We start from the raw sequence: 20,578 nt of genomic DNA, 5'->3' as shown, positions 1-20,578 counted from the left end.
GTTCACCAGGTGAACACAATTTCAAACAAGTTAGAAATGGTCCAGAATTTTCCCCAAAAATGGCAATTAGGTTGAAATCAATGTGGTTTTATAAAAGTCAAAATTTTTGCTATGTGGTTTCCAAACCAAAGTTTTGAAACTTGCCTTGAAGCTTGCTGAACTTTAGGTAAAATGGGGATTAAAATGAAACTCCATGCAGAATATAAGATTATTTGGGTTTGGCCACACAAAATCCTTAACCAAACAATATTTTGGATAAAATCAATGGGTTGGGCTTTTTAATTGAACACTAGTTTTGGTGGTCCAAAGCATTTTAATACAGAAAACAACAGTTTAATAGAAAATTAAACTGAAATCCTTAGTACATTATTTCACTCTTCTTTTTTACAAAGAGCAATTTCTGCTAGCATCCAGAAATTGAGAAAGAATCTTTGGAAAAACACACAGGAAACACTTTTGAAATTGAATCATTCCAAACTTAGGGTAATGAAAAAACAAGTTGGTGCCTTCAACCCTCGTGAAAGGATGTGAAAACAAACCAGTACAGCTTATAGGGGTTATTTATTTATCTATATACAATGTATGTAGATAAATAATCTAGTAAATTGAGCACTTGTAATTTGATTCAAGCACAGAAACGCTTCTCATACTCACAGACCTAAGTCTCAAACATGGAGCCAGAATCTTAATGGAGAAAATCGAACTATAAAATATATAAAACACAATTACTCGGAGATTCAACTGTATTTTATTTGTGTGCATAAGGTATGGGAAAATGAAGAGCCACTTTTAACAGATACTGCACACTTATACAACAGCACTGGACTGAAATGCATTTTGTGAAAGGAAGGTTTGCAACGCAGACAAGTTCTTTTGTTTTGAGCATATGATCTTTATTTCAACTATTACATAACTTTAAGATTTCTGAGTTGAGTTTTTTCTCTTTCCTCCTACTTCTATTCCAAGTCTTGATGTTCATACTTTAGTTCCCACACTCTTCACAGGACGAGGAATTTATGTACATTACTCTGAAAGGCACCTCAATCAACATGACACCTTTATATTTATTTGTAAGATATCACTTGCACAAATTGAAGTGAGAGTGAGGAGTATACAGTGAACACAAGTCATCAAGAATAATAATTATAAAAGAGGAAAAAAAAAGAGTCTGGCATATGATAGTTTCTTCATTACTCCTTAGTATATTTATAATCAACCAATTTCCTTTCACATTTTCCAGCTCTATAAAATAAGACCTGTACATCCTCCCAGAGTTTGTTTGTAAGACATACAATTCCAAGTAGCCATGCTTAAAGGAGTTTTATAAACTATTTTATAATGTGGCATGATAATTTCCCTGTGCAGATAGTCACTGGACACATAAACTGTTTCTTTGCCAGAACAATACTTCCCGTTTTTGATAATGATGAATTTGACTAGCTTCTAGGAAAAGCTGCCACCTGGTTACATCCAAGATCAGTTCCTTTGCCAGTGATCTCTCCCAAGTCACAGGGTTCACAGATGAAAACCTCGAGTGTCCTGCACAAGACCTGAAGAGATACCACTTCCCCCACGGTCAGTATTACACACATACAGCTTTGCATAACTTTACCAGCCAGCTTTACCCATAGGAAAGTAACTTTACCCCTTTTGCAGACAAGGGGTCCATTTGCCTGGGAACTCTCCTGTTTCTGGGAGCTGCCTGTGAATTCCATGTTGATGAGGCTTGATGGAAGTAGAGTTTTCCACCAGCAACACTCATGGTCAAGACAGAAGCAGTGACTTGCAGCAGCAGCAGCAGCAGGCAGCTCTTTGTCCACAGGAGCACCTCAGTATCTCACTGGTTCCATTTCAGCAGATCTGAAATCTTTATGCCAAGTTCCTCTCTCCATCCTCCTTTCTTAGTGCTTAGGGAAGAAAGAAATGAAGAAAAAGAAAGCCCAGAGGAAGAACTTACACCAGGATATCACTTCTCTTGCTGCACCATACTACCAGTGTTATCATGGCACATGTCAACATGACTGGGATCAAGATCAGTGTTATGAGAATTTCATCCGGTGGATCTTCCCAGTGAACCTTCTCTGAAGTACAGTTTGAAAAGAATTGTTTATGAATTCCAGTGATAAAGCCTTCTGCAAGGGGGTTTGGCCAAAAGCAACTTGCATTGTTGGCTTCACGTTCTGTGCACTGGGTAAAGTTGTCATAATACCTGCAAGAAGAAAATTAAGAGAAGTTTAAATAGAATGTATATGCATATTCCACTTAGAGAAATCTATGGAGTGCACCACACGAAATCTCTGAGAGTGTGTCTATCATGTAGATACTCTGCTGAAGGACCTCTAATGGAAGCTGTGGCTATTCACTGCACAGTTAGACAGAAGGAGAACTGACTCCATGTACTAATGCAACTGAGAGACTTCATGTGAAATTCTGAGATCCCAGATGGACAGTGGTCAAACCCTTGTCTTTTGGGTGCTGTTAATACAGCCAGGATCTCCTAATGCCACTTAAGTACAGAAGTCCCTCATTAGAGACACCTACAGACTCTTTAAAAAACATGCACACAAATGTGCCAAGAATAGGATATTCTGAACAAAATATGGGTCATTTATGCCTCAATTGCCATTGGACATGATGTTGTGGCGACAATTATGATGTGACACTAGGACTGAACCACAATATGCAGTACTGTGTAAAAATTTTGGTTCTGTTGCACTCTCATGCAGTAAGAAAATAATGGGAAAATAAACACAAAGAAAATCAGCTTTTGACAAAAGTCCTCTTCTTTCCAACTCCAGCAAATGCCCAGCAGGGAATAAATGAATAATTTCTAATTACATGTTTGCTTACGAAAGGCTGGGAACACCTTGTAATACCTAGCACTTTATTTCAATGCTGCATGTGCTAAAATTTACCTGTCCAGGAATAACTTGCATTTATGAGAATCGGCTACCCCTCAGGAAAAAAAAAAAGGAAACAATAAGCCTAAATGAGTAATCATATGGATTTTGTGGTGTTATTATAAGCCAAAGAAATTCAGAAAGTGAATGGATATGGGCAAGGAGATCGGAAATTAGGAAGACGAAGAGTGTCTGGTCAGTGCATGAATAAGGCAAGAAATAAGGAAGCTGAATTATTTTCTGTTGCATTTCTTTTAGTCCTGCATGACTCAATAAACTCCCTTCAAAGGGGAATTAAAAATAAAAAGGAGAGAGCAAGAATCCACATGACACCTCCAGGGACAGCATCCTGTACTATTATAGCATTTGAAGACCCTACTCTCCCTTACAGTCCATATATATATGGTAACTCCTGATGAATTACTCGTTCTGACATTAAGTCCTACAGGGGACTAATGTTGACTCAATCCTTTGCTGCAAAGTAGAGGAGAAGAGACATTCAGTGTTTGGGCCAAGAATGAAGTCTTCTGTCTACTGTGTGTCTGTAAGGGGAAATGTCTGCCTGCTCATGCTACAAGCACACAGGTTGGGAACACAGCCTGCTGAGCATCTAAATTCTCAGGGCTGTGTTCAGAGAAGAAGAAAAAGCCTCACAGAAAGGCCCTTCAGCAAGTTCCTTGCAGTTCTCATTCTCAAGGAGTTTGAGCCAATACTGCTTCATTCATAAGCAAATACACTGGACAATCTAACAAAGCCAAACTCTGGCACGAAGATGCATATATGCACAATGTATGTATATTTTAAGCAGAGCGACCAGAAAGGAAGCTTTTGTGACATCAGCAGCCACAGGAAAACAACAGGAAATAAGCTAAAAATAAAATACAAATATCAGCTGTTTGCTATTTTAGAAGTGTCGTTCTTCTGTGTGACCTGGTGGCATCCATTCTTTATGTCCTTGAACTAAATTAGAAGCTGGAGATGTCTAGCTGAATGTGGGAGATACAGTCCCAGAGGACCTAAAGAACAACACATCTAAAGGAAAGGCTATAAGGTTCAGCAGTCTACAATGCAGAGATGGAGGAGCATCCAGCTGCCCAGACAAGTCAGTGCTCCACCTGGCACAGACACCAGGCCAGACTCCAAAATGCTGGACTCTGTTCCAGCCTGCTCTGGGCCATGCTCTCATGGGCACCCTTGTGCCATCAATGGCTGCTGTTACAGCCACCTCAATAAGAAAACCAACAATAAATCCAGGTGATTTCAGCATAAAAGTACCCTAAGCTCAAAGATTTGATGATAAGTTTTTTTTTCCTCTGTGTTTAAAATCCTATAGAAAATTCAGTGTTCTAAGAAGAATTCTATAGATTTTTTTTTTCTTAAATGTTAGCTGGTGTAAACAAAAATATTTCCCACTGATTTTTTATTGCAAATATAACTTAGCTAGAAAAAGCTGGTTAAGTGTTGCCAAAAGGCCAGATAAAAATAACTTGGGAGATACATTGTATTTGAAATACTGAATCCCTAAGAGCCAAAGTAGCATAAAAATGTTATCATAATAGTTGGAATTCCTTACAATTTTTCCTTAAAACCTTCTCTCACCAAAAAAAAAAGGAAAAAAAAAAGCTACCCGCACTACAACTCTTTAGTTCACGCAATTGTGAGAACATAGATAAAGGAAAATCTCAGCTGTTGGTGAATTGCATGTCTGCCAATAAAGCTGAATTCACTTAAATATTTATGTAGTTGAGTAATTTAGAGTTTATGCACTGGAACAGAAAATTCATATTAAAAAAAAGATCCTCTGAGTGGCACTGTGGAACAGCCGCCTCAGAAGGGAGCAAATGCATCCTCATTACTACAGCATGGATGTTTTTGTAGTTGACCAACTGGTTTGCAATTTGTTGGCCTTTTTGAAGGGGGAGATGGGGATTAATAGATATTTAATTCCAGTTCAATTCTCCTATGCTTAGATCTTTTTATGCCTTAGGTAACTCTCTTTATTCAAATGATAAAGGCTGGAATAGGAAACCTTTTCATTCTGTGTAATAAAATGGTTAACACAAAGATGCCCTGGCCTCTTACTGGAGATACTTCAAAAGAAGTGCATTAAAGTTACACAACTTGCAAAAAGGAAGAACAAGAAATGATCGTTTCTGTTTATTCCCAGAACAAATAACTGGAGAGCACATTGGAGCTCAAGCTTCTTCACCTCTCGGATTATAAGAGGGTGTGGGAACATTCTTATTCTTTGTGCTGAGTCACAATTTCATCTCTTTTGAGCTAGCTACAAGGGACCTAGGTAGTACTCAGGAAAGGGATATTCACTGGGAGCCAGGTCACAAGCTTTGTGACAAATGGGCCAAAAAAATTAATACAAGTTTCAACTCAGCTAAGTAGTCCAATACAAAAAAAAACCAAATCTAAGCATAGTCTGAGCAGCAAAATTCATGTAAAGATGTGCTTTACCCTGATATGCTCAGGACAACTGTAGTTTCTATTGAGGAACCAACTCCTTGGTCATACTGCACATTATTGAAAATACTTTTAGAGACCATGCAATCTGAAAGGAATTATTATAACACATTTGTCATGAAAGACAATTTTCAATATTCTAGAATAATACTTCATTTTCAGAGCACACACACTTTTTCTCCTGCACTTCATGTTTCCACTAAACCAGCTAATAACAACCATGTAGTTGGGTTTTTTTGTTGAAACTGTGGAAAATTTTATTTTGTGTCTTACCCATGAGAAAACATATTTTTACGTATTACCTATAACCAAGAACCTGGACAGTAGACAGGTATTATGAGGAATGGTAGTGGACACATTTGCCTTAGTGGGACCGTGTTTCACGGAGAGTCCACTCAAACTATTTAAATAGACAGCTGGGTTTATTACATCTCATCTATCTCAGGGTACACCATTGCCTCTCACTCAGGGCACTTCTCATTCTAAGTGGGGGCTTGAATCTCATCCATAGTTTCCCACATCTCCAGAGAGGAATGTGGTAAATTCTTGCTCTTTCTTCCTCAATATTCCTGCATGGGAAAACTGCAGAGATGACTGGTTTACAAAAACACAAAACCCACAACCCCCTCCTCCAAATTTTCATGAGACTAAGAAAACAAATAGATCATTTAATTAAGAGTTTTAACAAATAAGCATTTTCTAATGCAAAATTGTAATCTGAAAGAATCCCAAACAATTCTCAAAAAGCTGAATAACATATATATGCTACTTAAGACAAACATTTGAGGGCATTTTCTGGCTGCAGCCAATAGACTCAGTGTCAGTTCCAATAGGAGAATTTTTCCACCTCTCCAGCACTCATGGACAGACCACCACAGAGACACTCAGCACATAAGCAGTCAGGAATGTTTTGCAATTGCTTAATGAGAAGGGCCAGGTATTAAAAACCAAAACACCACACTTTCACTACCCCATTTTAAATAAATCATCTTCATGAATACTGATATAATTATAGAAGGGTAGTGCAAGATACATATAATACACGGTGAGTAATTTTTGTTATTTTGAGTCCACTAAGTACTCAGAGAATACAGTGAAAATTCTCTCTAGCATAATTGAGTCTTGATGCAAACCAGGTAAAAGATATACCAGGGACACTCACTCCTGCTACGCTACAATCCCAGACAGCAATCTTGAGGCACTGTTCCAGGCCACTACAAGTCATGTGGTGTATTTTAATAAAGATGCTTTAAAACTATTTGCTTCCCCCCAGATGATTCAACCAAAAATTTCTTTATATACAGTCACATATTAAATTGAATTATCCTTGTAACCTCCACCCAATCTGGAATACGAAATGCTGAAATAGTAATAATACTAACAAGAATTATTGTATGATGAGAAAGGCTTTTCTTACCACGTTTCCAGATGGAGGCAGAAAGTAGCAAAAAACCTCACAAAAATAAAAAGTCTATTCTTATGTGAGATGCAGCCAGACTGTATAGAACTTCAGGGTGTAACAGCCTGGATGAACTTCAGATAAGAATCCGAACCTTAAGATGATAATTTCCTGAAGTTTCACCATCATGTTAAAATGACAGCTTTAGTTTTATAGTGAATTATGAGCCTACAAATATGGTGGAATATTTCTGAGATCTTCTCAGTCAACATCTCTCCAAACAGATTTGTGTCTGTATCCCACCATTCCTTTAATCACGTATCTTCTCCCAAGATGAGTATTCTCACAGTCACATTTTTACCTCCCTAATCAGATCAGATCTAATGTTGTGCAGCTCCAATACAGAATTCAGCCTGAAGAAAATAATGTGCTACAAAAACATAAGGAAGGAAATGAATGGGAGAGTAGGGAAACTGGTTTAATGACAGCATTATAAAATATAGTTTACTCTCATGCCACTAAATAATAGACACTGTGACAGGTTTACTCCCTTGGGCTGAAAATAATAAACAGATTCTGGTATCCTTTGAAGTAATTACAGATCTCCACCCTTAGTTTCACATCAACAGCTGTCTGGAAAATTCAAAATGGTTGAATAAACCTAACTAAAAACTCAGAAATGCACACCTATTACTAAATTGTTGTTAATTGCCTAAAGATACAACCAGAAAATGTAAATATAAAGAGCAACTATAAACAGTTACTTTACACACCTAATATCCATCTCCAATGAGCAACAGAAACCACCACTACATTAAGCAAATGTAGAACAAGGAGGTAAACAAAGCCTGACATCAGGTACTACGTTATTAAGATCAAGTATTTAGTAGCACCAGAATTTTACCAAGCCAGAAACTTCAACTGGCAAGCAGGGTTTACCTTCCACCACTCCTGGCCTATATTTTAATGATTACTTAGTTGTAAACTTGGCCCATTTTTGGAGAACACCTGCTAAGAGGGGAAGTAATCTCTGAAGCCATCACTACATCACATCTTCAGAAGCCAACCACATAACTCCCTTGAATTAGACAAAAATCAGAAGAGTAAGTGAAGGCAAATCCTAATCCCACAAACACTTAAGCATACGTATCCAGCTTCTTATAAGCACAGCATCTCGTAAGTAGCCGTCATTGACGATGTGTGGAAGATGTCCTTAATATCATGAATAGAATCATACATACATACTCCTTACAGTCAAACACATCAGGCTTGTGATTCTGTCAGGGAAATGCAAGTTTTAAAACCTCTTACTTACGGATCAAGTTTCAAAGTTTTTGTCAAGTTGGTCAACTACTGAAAGCCCATCATTTCCTCAGGTTTCTCACCAAAGTAGACAGCATGTTTCTGGGGGCAAGTATTGAAACACATCACATGTTTTTGTGCACATCAATATTTGAAATTTTTACAACTAAAATTTTAAACCTTGTACTAGAACATGTGAAGGGAAGTAGAAAACATTCCAAAATTCAGAACCAAATCATAAGACCATCTTTTGATCTCCAGTAAACACTTCTCAGTGCTGAAAATGGCAGATGCACAATCTCTGCTACCTCATATGCTTTTTCTCTATTATAGTCAGTTATTTCTCTACTCAATTCGGATTACTTCATAATGAGAGAGCAAAGGCAATACCTGACTAAGATCTGGATTTTTTTCTTTCCCATCAGCTGTGCATCTCCCCTCAATGTCACTAAGAAATGTGATGTCACCATTTTCTGGCGCATATCCTCCTTCAAAGGCTAAGCATGACAGAGATGAGAGCCCTGAAAAGCCAGTAACACCATTTTAAAGCATATTCCTACTATTTATTGTCATGTGCAACTTCAAACCAAACTTTTGCACGCTTAGAAACTATGCTGCCTTTACAGTCAGTGGAAACACTTAATAATTGTAGGGCATGATGCACAAGACAACTTCCTTTAAGCTTCTCCTGCCAAGGAAGGGAGTCCAGGACAACTAGTACCTTGGACAGATGAGTCCCACACCTGTTCTGCCTAGCAAAAAAAGCCTCACAAAAAAAAGCCAGCTAGTAGAGAATTACACTCAATTCTGCTACTGTCAGTGATGGAGAGACATGCAAGCAGTATGTTATCCTTGTATCTCTCTCAGCTCAACTCCTTCCCAAAAGCATTTCCACCTGAGTCACCATGGATTTGCATGATCCCTACTCCAGTCAGCGCAAGTGCAAGTTCTCTTGGTGCATGCAGGCATTTGGGTCAGCCACTGACACCAGTCACCTGTTGAGGTGGTTCTGCTTTCTCCCAAATATATCAGCCACTTTGTTTATTCACCTTGTAAAGTTTGCTACAAATAACAGCTTATTTGTCTCCACTTTTCTCAGAATGTTCCAACTCCATGACAAAACCATCATTCCACCACTGCTTCCAAGATTAAATGCTCGGCCAGCTTCAGTCCAATCATCCAACACCTCGGCAGGAGCCAAAGTCAGGACGGAAGTTGCTAGCCCAGAGCTGCTCTGAGCTCATGCCGCATCATTTCAGGGGGTTAAGGCTTTTCTTTCTGTCTAGATGAACCAAGCTGGCAGGTGAACAGAGAAAATGTGGCTCTAATTCAGACTGGTGCTCCACAGCTGGGCCTCCAGACAGCCACTCCAAACAAGCAACCATGAAGATAATCATTTTTCTGACCAACAGACAAAAACTCACAGGGAAAGAAATAACAGAAGAGCTCTTCTTCATTCCAGCTTACATCTACAAATAACTGCTTCATATTCCATTTTTATGAGGATATTAAAGCGTATTTAAGTGTCACCTGCTGAGTGGAAGCTGTTATTAGATTCCACTTAGTCCAAAGTAGCACAAGCCTTTTATAATACCACAGCACTATTTCTTCAAGTGGAAAGAGGGGAGAGAAATATCTGGTAATACACATCTGTGAAATAGAAATCATCAGTCAATCAGGCTTACACTCTGAGAAACACCCACTGTAGCATCTCCACAGATTGAAAAATAAAATAATAAAAAAAAACAGACCAACAATTAATCTGCTTCTAAGTTGAACTTTTCATCATCATTTTCGTAACGCTCCTTACATAATTTTTATGAGCATATGTAAAGAACATACATTTTTGCTGATTATGTATGGAAAATGGGTTTTATATACACTGAAAAAATTCCTGTAATTAAAAAGCCACTTGTTTTGGGAGGAGAGAGGCTGTTGTGTTCTGTTCCAAGCAGAGCACAAATAATGGGAGTCAAAAATCAGTTGACTAATTATGGATCTTAAGCTTCAGATTATGTCAGCTACTGGACTAATTAAAGAATAAATCCTTTTTGCAGTCTTGCAAAATAAATGTATTATCTGAAATTGCAATCTAGGCATGGACAGTTTACAAATAAGACCAAAACTGATGAAAAATTAACCACAAAATCAGATGAACAGTAACAACATTAGAAATTGATTTAAAATGTAGCATAAAGACCTGTTAGGGAAGAAGCCTAATACAGAAAAGGTCTGCTGATCTACTATTCAAGTGCATGGTTATGTTTTGGCATGACTTTGACAGCACAGCATGTTCACCACTGAATGCGGGGTTTTTTCCTTTCTTATGTCTTCCCCTCTTACTTGTGGTGGTAAAGACACATTCCCTCTCCTTATGTAACTTCTTCTTGTGCTCCATGGCTTCCCAAGACTGTTCCAACATCTCATACACACAACAGAAGCAAATGGTGGACCCAAACGGCCTTACTCCTTATCCACAACTGTGTATGAAAGATTCAAGTGTTGCAACACTCCCTGGAGTTGCTTAAGGGTAAGCCATCAGCCTCCTGAGCAGGCGAAAAAAAATTATGTCAGGGGATTTTGGACAACATCCAGCCAGACTGTCTGCAGATCAGAAGCAGAGGGACCTTGAGACTGTCATCTGGGAAAGGTAGCTGTTTCTCAGCTCCTGGATCTGATGAGTTTATTCAACTTCTTCTTGGGCCCAGCTAAACTCTACCTCGGTGTAATAAGTAATAAGTAAGTATAAGTAATAAGTAATAAGTAAGAACAGTGTAATAGGGCACATCACCTGTGAAATGTTACAAACGCTTGCCATAAGAAAGCTGTTACGGGGTCTAATAATATTTAAGCACTGTGAGTAGCCAAGTGGTACGGTTTTTTTCTGAGCGTTTATCAAATTCCTCTTTGGCTGATAAAAACAATGACATATTTTCACTGTGATAGTAAAAAAGCTATCTGTTTTCCTGCATAGAAATAGCCAGCAGCAGAAACAACCTTACATTTTTGCACCTATTTTTTGTAAGTAGTAATACTCATAGTAATACCTTACCCCTGCACACCACAAATCAGCATAGATATATATTAGATAAATATACTCCCCAGTAACAGGAAGCAAAAATCCATGATAGATTACAGTGCACCATGATAAATTATACATAATATAGAACCATCTTAAGATCATTTTGCTTCTTAAGCTACCTTCCTGCAGATAAAAATCAGACCCAGCGCCTCAATGATAACTGCTAGTCCCACAGGCAGACATAGAACCCAATTCTAGATGCCAAAATGCTCATTTTAACATTTCTATGTTTATGTTATAATGACACCTTAATATGAAATGGTACATTTTAGCAGTCAGGGAAATGTATGAAAGATATTTGTATATCTGAGAGAAATGTAAAACATCAATTTCCTGGAAGCTGCAAAGAATTGTGCTCGTAATTGTTCATCAGTGCACTATGCCTTGACAACCTTTGATTTCCACTCCTTCTATACTCAGCTCTGACTTAGCTGCTTAAGAGTGCAGAAGACTGCATTTCTTGTCTTGGAACTACTTTCTGACACTATTCTGTAAAGATAAACAGAAATGCCAGAGTCCTGGCAATTAACCATGTAAAATACTTTTTTTTTAAAGTATCATTGCATAATAAACTTTTGTAATTGAAACAAGACCCTGAATACAGAACATAATAGTATTAATTCATATCTATCGTGTTGTCAACAGTTAACCACATGACTAATAACACAAACAGCCTGGTGCAAGAAATTCTATTTTTTTGTCTCTGCTGAGTTAATCTCCATTATTGCACATTCATGGTTGATCCATTTAGAAAACAAAAATGTAGAAACTGTTTTGCAAACCAGAACAGAAGAACCAGAAAAGTTTGTATTAACTTTTCATTTTTGTAACACATTTATATTTTCATTTTCACTGCCTCTAAAAATACACTGTCCATTGCATATGCATTGCATAATTCATACCAGTCTATCAAGTTATACCATATTATTTTACCACCAAGCAACTTTACACAGAAATCTTGTGCATTGTTTTTTTTTTAAATACAGCCTTTAATAATAAGCTCCATGAAGACTGTTTTCTATTACTGATCTTACCTCAATAAAACTCAAAAAGGTCATGAAAGTTGTTGAAAGGTGTATCAGCTGACAGTCCTGAGATTTAACAGCAGACTGCTTTCTGACATCACCTCTAAATTGCTTACATTGTTTTTTCCAAGTGACTTAGAATTATTATATTCTTGCATCTTTAACTATTTGTTAGTTGACTCGGAAATAAAAGCACTGACATACTGATGCCACCTTGTGAGTATAAGCTACCACCATTAGACCAAGGCATCTACTGAAGTACACATCAATTTGACTCACATCACCCTTGCTAAAATATTGTAACTGGGGTCTTCAGGTGACCTAGATTTCATCAATGTTGAAAACTCTTCCAGAACTTTAAGAAAATATTGATATCAGTGACCTCTGGGCAAATGCCAGATTTCACTCCCTTTTTGAAAAAAAATACTCAGGGTAACAGGTGCTGTAACAGGTAATGTTACAGGTGTTAAAACTTGCTGAAAAAAGCACTTGAAAAACTGAAATCTGATATTAAAAACTGAAAGTTTTTCAGCTCTTGATAATGAAAAGGTAATTCTCTACCTACTTAGCAGCAGGCTCAGAAGATCCTTCTCTTTTTTCATACTAACAGAATTTTCCCAAAGATTTGCAAAATTATTGATAAATAGAAGAACAGAAAGATTTGAGCTCTCAAAAACCTTCAAGAGATGGATAACGGGCTGAAAAAGCACATTATTCTGGCATGAGATGGTCATGATATGTTTTTTAAGGGAAGACCCAATGTCTTCTGTGGTTTAACAAAGAAAGTAAGTTATCCCTGATGAATAACAAATTCCAGTTGTTTTTTCCCCATTCCACTGCACTGTAGCCCTGAATACATGGCTTTTGTAGACTGTGATTACAACATGTATTGTGGTATTGTGGTATTGTAGTTCACCAAATCTGAGTTCTTGGTAGTTAGTGTATTTAATTCAGCAGCCTCCCAAAATATTGGCAAATTTCTCCTTATCCTCTACAATAAATCCATTTACTGGTTTCAAGTGAGCTCTTCAAAGCAAGGTTTTGTTTGCAAAAAGCAAGATTTTTCAGTGTCTAAAACAAAAACCCAAGAAATCTCATCAGATGAAAAACTGATAAGGTTTTGCTAGTTTGTAGCATAGCTATGTCTCTAACATGCTGCAGAACAAATTGATGGCTTTGCATTTATAAGCAAAGTGGTCTGCAGGTCATCACAGAATGTATAAATGCCAGTGTTCTTAATACAGCAATAAAATTCAGAAGTCAGAGTACTTGACTAAAAATTCAACATTTGTGAATGCTTTTCACCACCCTTCTGCATCATGTAAGATGGCCACAGAAACACAGTTTTAGAAATGCATTGCTATAATTCTGCACTAAAGAGAGAAAAAGTATTAGAAATGAGGATCCAAAGCCTTTCCAATACCTCACCTGGAATTATCAAACATAGACTTTATTTTCACAGCCATGTATTATATAAAATGTCTGTGCCTCTCCTTTATAATAAAAGTGAAAATTATAACTGCACTAAAGAACCATAGTTCAGCCTCTGCATCTATCAGGAGGAAAGCAGTTACAAGGGAATGAAGTATTCCTGCCTCATGTCAAACCCTGGTGTCTGAACTCAAACTAACCACTTTATTCATATTCATCAGGACATACTCTTATCTACACAATATAAACTAAAGCCAATACATTTCATATGAAAGTAATGAAGATTCACCTGAAATACAGATCCTATGAAAGATATTCTACTATAGCCCCAATAAGGGACCAACTGTGCTTTGCATTAACTTCACAGCAACTAGGATGGCTGACCCCAAAAGAGCACGTGATTGTACACATCCTCAGCACAGCCCTGTACCTGGCTACTCCGTGACGCTTTATAAACTTCAGGTTTCTTTCATTCCCAATGTTTTGAATAATAGATGGCAAGCATTATTATTTCTGCAAAGAAAAATTGCTAGTCAGCCACCAGCATGATGGCAACAGAAGTGCTTGAATATGACGTTCTTTTCCATTGTTTTACTTCCTCACACCTAACTGATCTATAAGCTGCTTTGCTTTGCTTTTGAGAAGAAAGGCATGAGTCACAGAAGGAAAACAGTATGTTCTTGAAGTAACTGTTAACCAGCCTGGTTTTGCCGCTGCTGCCATGACCTCTAGGAGTTTTTAGATGGCTTTTTTAAGTACAAAACTACTGTAAGTTTTGATATGTAAAGAGGTAAAAGAAATACACAGGTAAAAAAGATTAAATATCAGCATAATCTTCATTTCAATGAGAGCTTAAAAAAAAGCAGCATCTGTATCTGTATGAGAAGCTCAAAGGAAGACAATCCTACCAAAGACCAAATGCTGGCATCTACCACACCAGTTCTTTTTCTATACACCACCGAACACTAAATGGTAAATCAGCTACACTGACATGAGGGCACACAAAGTGCAGGTTTACTCAACCTTCCTTCACAGAGACACTAAACTGACAAAGAATATTTTCTTCTATAAAATCTGGACTAACAAAACTGGGAGGACTTACAGCTGGCTAAATAAGGGATTTTGGTCCCCCTTCTCAGTTAGATTTTCAGGGGAAAAAAAGATACTACTTTTCAGACACATACAGAACTTTAGGCAACAACATTGCAGAAGATTACCCAGAGACAAGGCAATACGATGGCCTTTTGTTGTGCAAGTACATTTGTGATTTGCAGCATTTTTATCATTACTTTGGCCAAGGTAAACCATAACCAATGTACTAGTCTGTCTACAGGGATACAAATTCCAGCACAAATACAGACGCCCGCCTTCTAAATGACACAAGTGAGGAAGGGTGGGACTCCCTCTGATCAGTGGTGTTCTGGATCTAAAATCACATGTGCTTGTCACTCAAACATCCAGTTTCCAGCAGCCTCAGGTTGTCTTTCACGTGAGAAAATCACATGCAAAAATCCAGAATTGAGACTTTTCTGATAATATTTAAAAGAATGAACCAAAGGTGTCAGCTTTCTAATTGTGAGACCATTACTGTGGGAACACATTAGCTCACACGAATCAGTGGCTCATCTCAGCTGTAAAACAAACCCAGTGGTTTGTCTGAGATTTTCACTATTTTCACAAGGGATTTGTATTGAGATTTTATACTAGGGAATATGCTGACCCTATCTGGAAAGAAATGGAAGAGGTTGTTACCCAGGAAATGAGAAGGCTGAGGTACTCAATGATTTTTTTGCTTTGGTCTTCACTGGCAAATGCTCCAGTCAGACCGCTCAACTTGCAGAAGGCAAAGCAGGAATTTGGAGAATGAAGAACTACCCACAGTAGGAGAAGATCAGGTTCAAAAACACATAAGGAGCCTGAAGGTCCACAGGACCCAATGAGAGACATTTGCAGGTCCTGAAAGAACTGGCAGAGGAAGTGGCTAAGCCACTATTCATCACATTTGAGAAGTCACAGCAGTTCAGTGAAATTCCCATTGGAAAAGAGGAAGCATAACACACCTTTTTAAAAAGGAAAATTTAAAAGGAGCAACTCTCCTCTGAAGACAGGCTGATACATTTAGGGTTGCTCAGACTAGAAGAGGCTTCGTGAAGACCTTGTAGCACCTTCTAGTACCTGAAGGGGGCTAAAGGGAGCTGAAAGGGACAGTAGTGACAGAACAAGGGGGAATGGCTTTAAACTGAAAGAGAATAGGTTCGGATTAGATACTAGAAACAAATTCTTTACTGTCTAGAACAGGTTGCCTAGAAAAGCTGTGGATGCTCCATCTCTGGAAGTGTTCAAGGACAGGCTGGATGAGGCTTTGAGCAATCTGGTCTAGTGGAGGATGTCCCTATCCATAGCTTGGACATCATGAATGATCTTTAAGGTCCCTCCCAACCCAAACCACTCTGCAATTCTGTGGTTTTCACAGGACATTCCTCTTTGTATTAGTTTTGTCATTAGCAGCTGCATGCAATTGCTGATTGGTGTCTAGATCAGGCTTCCTGCAGTGGTCAGTGGGGAAGATGAAAAAACTTAGATAACCAACCAAGAAAATTACTCAGTTTGCAGGGTTCCTACATACACACTCAGCCAGCAGAGGTTCTTAGCTGCAAGCTTTAAGAAGCGAGGGCATATAATTTCATTCTGGGCTTCACATGTTTCTTCCAGAGTTTGCTTTCCCATTGATCTTAATGTGATCTGGCTTTCTTTTATGTAATATTTTACTAAGTTTCTTTGAAAACTAGGCACTTTTATGATTAGCTTAGTTGGGCCAAAATGAAACAGGCAAAACTCCCACTGACTTTAAAATTGAGCAACAGGATTACTTTTCCAGATTACATCAAATTTAGTCACACAGATTTTTTTCCTTAATTCATTTTTTCAAATCCTCAGCATCTGTACAGAATATGGGTGGACTCCCTCATCATCCTCAATGGGACAGAAAGTGCTTAGAGAATTAATATTTCATGTAAAGTGTTGAGGGAAAACTACACTAAGGCTGTACAGAAAAAAAAGAATAGCTATTTACAGTGAGAACAGACCTTGGGCCATGCTCACAGCAAAGCAGGGAGTTTCAGCAGGTACACACATACCTGCAATGAATCTGCTTCAGACGTACAGTTAAAGAAATAATTCGCTCTCCTATTCTGATATGAACCGAAATTTAAAACATCAGAAAAATCAGACTTTTAACATCTTCCAGGTGCTGTAAAGCAATGTCACACAGCCACAGCCTCACAGCAAATTAGGGACTCCTAGAGTTGTAAAAACAGGTAAGAAGAAATGTAGGGATTGGAGGAAAAAGTTTGCTACAATCAGTTCTTTTTCTGAAACAGAAAATCCAGACCTAACATGTGTTACATGCACTACTTTGCTAGAATTCTCTTCCAAAACACAAATTGCTATTTCACCCTTGGACTCCAAAACCCACAGCTACTCCTTGGCTGGTAAACACCGAATGACTGGCTGGGGGCTCCCAAAGTAGCAGGTATGCAACCGTAGACACTTGTGAGATGAGGGCTGCAACAGTAAAATTGGCTTGAAATAAGAGAATGGCTCACCTGTAACAGATGATACAATCTGTTTATAGATGTAATGGATCAATACTAATCTTTTAAACTAAGAGTTTATGCTTTCCCATAATATATTCACTCACTCTTACAGGGTTTAAAAAGTGACTACGGGGCAGATTATGTGGCATTATTCAACAGTGCTATTATTCAACAGTGCAGACATGGCCACAGCCATCTCTATGGCCTCAAAATTACTGAAATGTTAGTAACTACACTCAGAAATATGTGGAAAATGGGGATGCAGAAGAGAGAAGATTGGTGCTTGGGAGCAGGCCGAAAGCTTAACACTGAAAATCAGCATTAGTACATTTTGGTCCCACATTTCCATAGGGGCTAGGCCTAGGAGACACACGCAGATTTGTTTAGAGACTGTTTGTTCTAGCTAAATTGTTTCCAGGATCCAGTTAGAAGAATTTGAAAAACTCTTTCATGAGCTAAGAATAGAAAGTAATCTTATCAATTACAATAAGGAACATGTTTTCAGGTTCATGTAAGACAGCTCTGGGCACTCCCATCTTCGTCTGGCCACTTGCTTCAGAAATTAGTCATACCTGGCCTCTCAACTGTAGTCCCACACCAGGATTTATCACAGCAGAGTCAAAAAAAGTCTGTTTGTTAATAATGGACTTTGGTTTGTAGCCAGTAGTTGATTTTACATATTCAGCTGTAGTTGCTAAATATTAAGAAGATAACACAGAAATATAATACATGTATTATTATATGTAATACAGCACTACTAACATACTTGTTACTATAAGTAGATAGAAATATTGCACGTGAAAAATAAAAATCTTTCTGCAATTTCCAGTCTTCTGGCAAATGAAAAGTATATTTGCTTTTGCTAATTCCCCATATAGCTTTCACCACACTTTAGTCTCTGCTTATTCACTTGCCATGTACCATAACTTTGAGTCTTTTAAACAACCTCATTGTATTTTCATCTTCAGAGCTCTCTCTGAATAATCTAAAGGCCTCAGAAAAACTGTGACTAGGTAAACTCCTACTCTTCTGTCAATGAAGACCTCCAGCTGTGTTTTGAAGGTTTTACTTTTCTTCTAAACTGTTTGTGGTTGGCCTTCATACCCTGATGTCCAAGCAAGAACAACTGAAACCCACCACATCTAAATGACTTAAAATATTTTAAAATTGCACTTTGATCCCTCATCATATTTAAGCTTTCAAATACCTTTGAACAATTTGACCCAGAGTACTTGTATCCTAACTAATTGCAAATCCTCTGAGAAATACGCAAAAATTAATAGGGAAACTTTCTCCTAATAGTGCTTCTGTCAAACCTTACCTGAGAATTTACTGTTTATATGTGATCATTTTGTATTTCCAGCAAGACCAGTATCAGCTATGGAGGCTAAAACTCTCATATTGGTTTGCAGTACCAGCTGCCAAACACAGGAGCCTTGTCTGTTCAAAATCAGTGAAAAGGCTGCTTTTTAAAGAACACAAGTTTGTTAAGAAGGTCAGAGATGTCAGAGAACTTTACAGTTTAATTAAGTTACAGCAAACTGGAGTCACTGCAAATTCTCTCACAACTGTTTGGCCAAACAGTGAAACACTATAGATAATTGCTATTTACAATCCCATAACCAAATGACAGCCATTTATACCGAAGAGCTAAAACTCCTTCATGAAACAAGGAATTTAGAAAATTAGCAGATTTCCACTAACTGTTACATTTCAATATAAGTTGCAAAGATTTCTAAGTGAAAAGTGCCATGCAAAATTTACTGCATGAAGAAACAGTTTCTTTTATACAAAGCTCCCAGTTTTAACCCACTATCTGATCAGGCTGATTAATTGTTACTGCTGGAGGCTAGATACAAAATCAGCACAAACTAATACTACCATGTTTGAACATCCGAATTTTAAGTGCCCATGGCTAGATATATGAGTTTTTCATTACTTTGTCAGATTATGCCAAAGTGTTTCTGTCCCACCTTTCAGGGCTCCTCCAATGAGCTGGAGAATTAGCCTGTATGTGTCCCTGCCCACAGCAGGAGGGTTGGAGCTAGAGGATCTTTAAGGTCACTTCCAACTCAGGCCATTCTGTGATTCTATATGCTTCTTATAGAATGCATGACATCAAATAACAATGTCTGCTCTCAAAAGAGTAAAAATCTTAAAAGTCTGCTGCTTCTTCAGTGCAATGAACCCTTATGATAAGTTTGTAATCAGACTTCTAATGCTTGATTAATCCTTGATTTAGGAAACAAATTTCAAAACAAATTCCTCCTGCTACTCTCTTCAAAAGTAGAACTTGAAACATTAAAAAAAAGGTGTTTTTTAAAATGTGTATTATGTAAAAGTGTAAGATTTTTCTTCTATAAGAACCTTGAACTCTTCTGGTACTGCTTTTGAAGAAAAATGAGCAAAGCCTCAGACTCCCCAACTTCTTCAGAAAAATTGTCTCGTAAAGGGAATGAAAACTACACCAAAGAGTGACCACAACTGGAAAGGATAAAATCAAGGTGGATTCTTAACTCTAATTAAAAGTCAGGAAAACTCAGAGACTTCAGTCACCTCCTAACCTTGAAAAATTCTTGCACCAAAATATATAAACTATTGAAGAAATTTTAGCAGAAGTCTTCCAAAAAGCTGCCTGTTTTTTCACCTGTATTAATAAAGGCACAGTCTAATATTTTGGCTCCTATAGGTACTTTTCACTGCTGCAAGTAATCCCATTAGTTGAGGTTACTTATCAATACAAACAAGATACCAGCAAAGAACTCTTGTGATTATAATACAATTGTAATGAAGATAAAATGGAGCAAAATTACAGTGTTTCCTTCAAAATAAATAAAACATCTCATACCTAGATGGGTTATAAAATTAAATTGATTGCTCCATAACATACAGATATTTATTAAATAAATTTAGCAGTACCAGCACTGCAAGGATTTTCTTTTTCTTTGTATACACACACTTCTCTGTCAGATTTGACTGCAATTTCTGCAAGCTGGCTTAGAAGAGCCAATCTTCTCTTTGTCTTCCCGACAGCTGGAGAGAGCTGCATGAGTGCATCTTTCACTCCAGTACCGTAAGATTTAAGAATCTACCTTTTAACAGATCGCAAGATTTTAAAGACATAAAGGTGTACAAATAAACATGCTAAGAAGGAATAGCATCTAAATTGTTAATATGCTTTCAGATTATGAAACATTATCAACAGATGGGGCATTTCAACACAGATGTCAGTGGTAAGGGAGTCAAGGGGAACTGCTGCAACACAGCACTGCAGTCCAACATTTCATTATCTGTAGAGTCTGTCAGTGATCAGCTAGTTAAAATATTGCATAACATGACACGACACTAAACAGGAGACAAGATCAGTGATC

The 20,578-nt window shown here is 37.7% G+C and overlaps 1 protein-coding gene across 1 annotated transcript in view; it reads right to left on the bottom strand.

The window, feature by feature from the left end:
* Positions 1–311: 311 nt before the first annotated feature.
* The window catches only part of RAMP3 (receptor activity modifying protein 3), a 41,149-nt gene continuing 20,882 nt past the window's right edge, over positions 312–20,578 (bottom strand). The window contains exon 4 of the mRNA XM_032102753.1: positions 312–2,209. Coding sequence (XP_031958644.1) covers positions 1,954–2,209 — 256 coding nt within the window. The 3' untranslated portion in view covers positions 312–1,953. The remainder of the gene's footprint in view (positions 2,210–20,578) is intronic.

Source organism: Corvus moneduloides, chromosome 1, assembly GCF_009650955.1.
Source record: "Corvus moneduloides isolate bCorMon1 chromosome 1, bCorMon1.pri, whole genome shotgun sequence".
Lineage (NCBI taxonomy): Eukaryota > Metazoa > Chordata > Aves > Passeriformes > Corvidae > Corvus > Corvus moneduloides.
The sequence above is the reverse complement of the archived record's forward strand: the minus strand, read 5'-3'. Positions and strand labels throughout refer to the sequence as shown.